The sequence below is a fragment of the Nicotiana attenuata genome, chromosome 9, assembly GCF_001879085.1.
Source record: "Nicotiana attenuata strain UT chromosome 9, NIATTr2, whole genome shotgun sequence".
Lineage (NCBI taxonomy): Eukaryota > Viridiplantae > Streptophyta > Magnoliopsida > Solanales > Solanaceae > Nicotiana > Nicotiana attenuata.
Window position 1 is genome coordinate 44,832,383 of NC_031997.1, and position 7,220 is coordinate 44,839,602.

At 35.8% G+C, this 7,220-nt stretch overlaps 1 protein-coding gene across 6 annotated transcripts in view; it reads right to left on the reverse strand.

The window, feature by feature from the left end:
* LOC109232354 (actin-related protein 9) overlaps window positions 1-7,220 on the reverse strand; it is a 15,169-nt gene that overhangs the window by 1,216 nt on the left and 6,733 nt on the right. For 3 of the 6 annotated variants that reach the window (XM_019398091.1, XM_019398093.1, XM_019398092.1), the window contains exons 11-20: window positions 6,501-6,551; window positions 4,484-4,615; window positions 4,126-4,215; window positions 3,587-3,657; window positions 3,351-3,514; window positions 3,229-3,272; window positions 3,105-3,154; window positions 2,774-2,819; window positions 1,776-1,826; window positions 667-813 (exon numbers count right to left, since the gene is read on the reverse strand). In XM_019398091.1, coding sequence (XP_019253636.1) covers window positions 670-813; window positions 1,776-1,826; window positions 2,774-2,819; window positions 3,105-3,154; window positions 3,229-3,272; window positions 3,351-3,514; window positions 3,587-3,657; window positions 4,126-4,215; window positions 4,484-4,615; window positions 6,501-6,551 — 843 coding nt within the window. In that variant the 3' untranslated portion in view covers window positions 667-669. Of the gene's footprint in view, window positions 1-470; window positions 593-666; window positions 814-1,775; window positions 1,827-2,773; window positions 2,820-3,104; window positions 3,155-3,228; window positions 3,273-3,350; window positions 3,515-3,586; window positions 3,658-4,125; window positions 4,216-4,483; window positions 4,616-6,500; window positions 6,552-7,220 lie in introns of all 6 variants that reach the window. The other 3 variants (XR_002068948.1, XR_002068946.1, XR_002068947.1) reach the window with 2 other exon arrangements.

Consider the following 7,220-nt stretch of genomic DNA (forward strand, 5'->3'; position numbering starts at 1 on the left):
CTACTCCTCTCCTCTAAAAATACCCCCCCCCCCCCCCCCCTATGAGAAGCAAGGTGTAAACCACCTCTAAAAACATTTGAGAGCATCCACAATCCAAACAAGGAAAAGCAAGATGAAGAAGCACAAGAGGATATCGAACATTAAGTACCTAAAAAAATTATCTACTGCATTCTTGTTTTTATTGAAATAATAATGCATATAAATGTCATCATGTTTTTTAAATGTGTGTCAGTCGAGTACTCCTATCTCCAAAAATTCCGGATACATGTGCATGACACAAAATTATGATGACCAAAACTTGCTTATTTTTTGTACTTCCGATTATGATCTCTCAAAATCTCTTCTACAATTACCACAATATGAAAGCATATCATCACAACCCCAGCAATATATCAATAACAAGACAAAACCAGATGGCAAGGACAAGAATCTTGTTTTGACAAGATAAAAAGGAAAGATAATAATCCTACCCTCCCATAGCCTCATCATTTCTAGATTAATTTCTGCCCCCTTCCCATTCTCTTTGCCCGTCCCATTCAATCTGAGAGAGAGAAAGAGAAGAAAAAGAAAAAGAAAAGCCAACACATAATACCTGCAGAGATTGTTGTTAAACTGTGATGTAGTCTCAACTGAATATACTACGGGGTGAGCAAGAGTCATTTATACCTATTATGAATTTATATAACACATTGCCTGTGCTTGAAGATAATATGAATCCTTGTACTTTCTCCCACTGCGAATGTGGATCCCATTTTTAATCCAGTCCTCTCGATGAATCCACGCATCCCTACTAATATCAAGAATGCCGAGGATCTGCAAAGACATATTTAGACTATAAAAGTGAAACTAACTTTAAGGAGTCCTCATACACACTTAAAATGAAGTATGATACTGGGATTTGGTTGAACAGGTGTCACCTTATGCATGATTAAAAGAAATTCGTTTTTTTTTGCGTGCTATATATTTTTTAGTATGCTGGACATAGCGAAGACAAATTGAACTGGTGGTCATTCGAAAAGAAGAATTCCACTTATTATAATATTGTACTACTTAGTTATTTTAAGGAACTACAGTTTAAAACACAGAGGATGACACAATACAATGCTTGTCCTTCTAAGGCTCCTAATGTTGAACTGAGAGATATTATTCAAAAATTATGCACCAGAGTAGTTTCAATGTCTGTAGCATCAATTGTTCTTTAAACTATATAGCTGGAGTAATACAGGTCAATTGATGCAATTAACAGCTTCATTACTCGTTAAGAGAAATACTCTTCGGTGACCTTTTATTTCCTTGGTGGCAAAGACACACCATCAGGTAATGCTACAATAGATACTACTCCCTACGTTCTATTTTTATGTGGCACTATTTCCTAATTAGTCTATCACAAAAGGAACGACACCTATCTATATTTAGAAACAATTTAACTTTAAACTTCCTTTTTTACCCACAATGGCATGCTTTTATAGCCACAGAAATCTAATGGCATATTTAAAATTATAAGATCCAAAAATCTTTCATAAACTTTGTGCCCAGTCGAACTATGCCACATAACTTGAAATGGATGAAGTATTATTCATAACTCCTTTTTCTTATTTGATTACTGCAGAGTGGAGGCCAGTTTCGTATTATTTATCACCTCCTTATAACTCACCTTATTATACAAGGTTCATGATTTTATCACAGTCATATTACCAGAATGGTATGATTTAGCAACTAAAAAATAGTGTGATGAACATAAAGCAGAACTTCTTATAAAAATAGCATCTACTTACTGCTCCGCCTTTCCATGACACAAAAGCTGGATTCGTTCTTGATTGCAAGACCTAATATGTACACAAAATGTAAATGCAAATTCCTGACAGAAACTTACTATAGAAAGAGGGGGAAAAATAAGAAAACAGAATGACGTAAGTCAACAAGGACAGTGTGAATCCATAAAAAAAAGGATGGACATACATACATAATAGTTTCTATTGCACTTAATCAATATTTACCCGCACACGTTCCGTTTTAAATTGTACACCAACAATTTTAAATCCCCGCAATACCCTTTTAAACAAAACTTCTAACTCCCTCTCCGTTCCATTTTTTCGCCGTTCATCCTTCTCCTTTTTGCTCTAACGTCCTACTGTATTTATCACAAAATAATTTATATCAATTTGCAGAGAATCTTTCAATAACCAACCCCGTTTTCATTTAAACAACTTGCAAAAGATCTAAGTCATTTTAACTGAAAAAAGTGTTTATCATTCCTTTTCACCAAATACATCAATTGCTTAAGATCAGTTTAAGCACTTTTATCCAAATGCTCAATTGCTCATTTATAAAATCAATTTTCAACACTTAAAAGTGCTTATTAACAGTTGATGCTTATTAGCTACTTTCGGTCAACTAACCCCAACGGGCTCTAAATAGGCTAAAATTGCATTTCATACCATGCTTCCTAAGAAAATGTCATAGAACTATCATATATTCGTTTTCAATTCTCCTTCCCCTTTTCCATTCGTTTTCCCCATTTATTGTCCTCGGCATGCTAAAAAAACCCTAACCATCTGCAGGATACTTTTGAGAAGGCCAAACACATAATGAAACTTCAGGATGATAATGGGGGGAGGACTGATATAAAGTCTATTTGGTTAAATGAAGAAGCTGACACATGTATCTCACAAAGAGAAGATAAAGGTCCACAAGATTGTTCAGAAATGCATACAGAAGAAAGACCAACAACTAGAATAGAAAAGAAATCAGAATTCAGAAGCTCAAAACTCACCTCCACAGTATCAATTGCTTCATGTGAAGGGATTGCATGTAATACTCTGCATAAGAAAGAAAACAGTTACCATAAGAGCACCAAAGCAAACTAGTGATCCCCTGAAGTCGTTAGCCATAGCTTAGGAAATTGTGAACTATATTCTACTTGTGAACACTTACCTGATAATATACTAAAATGCAGTCCTCTAGTTATGATTTAACATTCTTCCAAACCGAGGGTGACATATTCATTAATTATATGTATATATTAGTATGTCCAATTTCTAGCAACAGGGGCATTGTTTTCTTTTTTCCTTTAATGTTTAAGCAAAACTGGACTTGAAACAAACCTTTCCTCCACAGCAGGAATGAGACCGTCACTCAGTGCAGCTCCACCAATCTGGAGAATTGAAAAATGTCATGTTTTCGAACCACGTGCAAAATAAGTATAGGTTGAATGTTGAAATAACTAACCAGTTGCATGCTGCAAAACAATTTTCTCTGCAGGTCAATACGCCCTGTCAATTGTATAAAACAAGGTTCAGGAAGTGTATATTCAAATTCTACCACATTATAGAAGATATTTCCATAATCACCTGTCAAAAGAATGCTCTTTGTAATAGCTTCAGCTAGACCAATATTATCTTCTTTCTTTGGCTTTGTTTGAAAAATTGGGTAGTTCTCCCACATCGGAAATGCACTACCACCAGGGAAGTCCATGTGCCATGTGTCCTCAAGCATATCATCATAATCATTAAACCTATTTAGATGGAATTATTGAGCATAGAAGGAGGGAGAAAGGATTTAGTGATATCATATGTACTTAACGTACCAAGAACGTGGTGGCGGAGGATAGACGTCTGGAGCCAAAAGCGTTGGGTAAAATAAACCCATTGGAGGAACCTGTAATAACAAACTATCAGACAAAAACACTTATCACACCTCATTGTTTCAACGGGTCATCAGTGGCAAGTACCAAATCTTCCTCTTTATATTGAAATACAGATGGAATTTGATACACTGTAAAAGATTGCACTTTGGCCAATGGTTAACATGGATCTCATAGTCAACAGCAAAAGTGTGTCCCAATTTTTCACATGAAATCCTAGCTTAAATTGCAAAAGCATGTCATGATATAATTTTTCAATATCTTTGAATTACCATGACAAAAAGCACTAGCTGCACTCCCTTGTTAGCAATAAACATGCAATCTATTGCAATTGAAACTCTTGTTCCAGAAAGTTATGAGGCATAAGCAGAACCTATTTCCGGAGAGTTAGAATGTGAAAGTAAAAGAAAAGGCATGAATCACATGTCATATTCAACAAAAGCAAAATAAATACAAGAGTATTTTGAAGTTAAAATGAATACATTAAGAGCAGTCAGCCTTGTCTTATGAGATCCAGGTGGCACTCCATCTTCATATGATTGTACCATAGCAACAGCTTCTACTTCCCCCTCCTGGACAGTGGAATAAATTAAACATTTAGGCCTTCCTGGACGATGCATCAATTCATAACTAGGGTTATTATAAATGGTCAGATTAAAATAGACTAAAGATCATCCACTAATCGTCTCTGTTCAGCCGAAGACATTTCTGGATATACATTCCCCGCGTCATACTTTGATTACCAACGCGAGGAATATCCAGTAATGGGCTATACCTTACTAGCATATAAATGTTAAAAACCTTGAATTTATATTTCCAAAAAAAAACTAGGAAACCCACTTTGATCTGACAGTAGGACTCCTTAAGCCTGTTAAGCATTAGCAAATCTACAGGCTTTGACAGGGCATCAGTCCGAATTGGTGGCCATGTTTGATGATGCCTCTGCGTCCAGAGAAGGCATCTTGATATATCCTGTTATAATTTAAAAAGAATAAGAAATTATTTTCAGTAAGAAAGACAAAAGCCAATTAAAATATCATTGAGAAAAAAATTGAAGAGTGAACTGAATACATTGCTTTAAGCTCGAAGATAGAGACACAGGTTTTTCCAAAAAAAATCCTTAGAGCTTTCCAACTCCCATTGATTATGATACATCAAACAGAAAAAAGTACTTCCATTTTCCTACCAAATCTCTCTGTCTATTTTGGCACATAAATGAAGGGCTCGAAGAGATTATGACTTCCTTTATCGTTGTGTCAGCTGGTTCTCGGCTCCGGAAGAAAAGAATGACGGTTCAACAAGCAAGCTCTTTCTTATCAGGTCTACAGACGTAGATGGTGAAATCAGGAGGTGCAAACTGACAGTCCTTTTGGTGAGCGCATAGAAGAAAGAAACACATAAAAAATATTTATATCTCACTAAGGATATGTATGTATGAGAGAGCGGTGACAAGTGTGAGAATTGTGAAAGGAGATACAAAGGAATCATATGACCGTGAGTTTACACTTTACACTAGGAATCGCCTTGAGCCCGTAGAACCCTAGTTATGGATGAGTTAACCGATAGCATACATATTGAGGTTTCATGGTACATGCGATTTGCAGATGAAACTAGCAAATGAGCCAACCAGAAGTTGGAATAATCAACCATGGAGAAGCATATGTAGATATAAGACAGAATAAATGTACTGCAGTTTTAAAACCCTATAGTAACATTGCAGGTGGAGTGAGATTGGACGAGGCTGTATTATTTAAATGCACTCAATATTCTACGAGAATAGCATGATAGATAACGATGTTACACATTAAACTAAAATGAGGTGGTTGAAAAGGAAGATTGCTATGGGAGCAACTCTGCGATAAAAAGATGCCTAACAAAGTGAAAGACAAGTAGTATAAAATTGTTATGATACCAACAATGTCATATAGAGAAATACAAATGTTAAGATAGATGCACAATCATACAGAATTGGACCAGAGTAATTAAAAATAATCAAATCTGACAAAAGATACAAGTAACACACAGAGGATAAACTGATGCTACTTGAAATAGTTTGCCCATGTCCTTTGTAGACCTACAATCTCTCAGTATCAATATAGACTTGTCTAAGAACATAACAGAATGGAAGCAAAGGATCCATATAGGCGATACCAATTAGTTGGAGTTTTTTGTTATTGTTGTTACAGTTACATATTAGTACAGTATATATCTGAACTTTTCGTTATCTGGTCAGAGACTTGTATGCAAGTATAGGGATAAGTGTGAGATTTAGATAATATCCAGGTTTGAGACCCCCTAATTTGCTTTACAAGATGAACAATTTAGTATTGGAATAAAAGGGTCCAAAGAGAGAGGAATGGATATAAGGAATTCATAAACATAAGCCTAACTAGTTTGGCATTGAGGCATAATTTATGTTGCTCGAACTCTCCAAAAATGTTGCCGCATTCATACTGGATCCTTCAAAACTGCACTACTTTTAGAGGATCCGACATGCACCAGAACATTTTTGAAGAGTTCGGGCAACATAGGGCATAATTGATCGACTGATTGAACAAGGATAAAACACGTATGTTGAGGTCAGTAATTTTAAGGTACCCTAAGATTCTTGATCTTTGAGCTCAGTTTATTTTCTCTGCCCTCTTGAGTTTATCAAGCATAAGCAGCCTATTGACAACAAAACTAATCAACAAAAACTTCATTTAACTAGTTCTTTGTCAATTATATGGTTTACCCTAATTAAAAAATCAGACGACTTCTCCAAGACTCCAAGAAATAGAAATGAAAATAACTTTCTAGTATAAGTAAGCATAAAAGATACAAAGAATTATATCTATAGTTTCCACAGAATTCTCACCTCTCCGCCGAAACGTAAAGATATCTGTGTCGTGGGTATAGTCACTCCATCCTGTCCAACAGCATCAACCATTAGCATAACGAGACACGTGGACGATCAAAATTGGTCAAACGGAAACTTTCAGGATGGTCTTTGTTAAAAAGCATAAGAAAATGTCACAGGATTCTCTCCGCTTCATGATTTGAGTAACAGCACATGTATAAACTGTATGTCCTTCGCAAAGTATTTGGGGAAACTAAGGCGTGGTTGCACCTGATATTTTTGCTCAAGTGCAAGCATGTTGAAGCAGTAATCACAGTGAAGCAATGATTCTACTGAAAGATATCATGGCAATGATAGAATAGCTGTCTCGCAATCCCAATTCATTTGTATAATTTAACCTAATATCGAGACTATGGGTAATAAGAAATTTGGTTATACTTGGGTGTGCATCACTAGCATTGATGGTGTTGGATGTATTAATCATGACATGTCAATTTCCTTTTTTAATTATTAATCATGACTTGCCATAATTGGACAAGCACATGAATGGGGGTTAACAAGATTCCCACTGTCCAGTGTCCCCGCCTACTATCCTGTGAAACTACAGCCAAGAGTAGTTTGGGAAATCTATTATAGAAATAAAGAGGAAAGTTATCATTAATATAACACCTTAGTAACAAGAATTATTATTTTCGGGATGTTATCATGTCTTATAACCCATCCCCCCCCCCCCCCCCC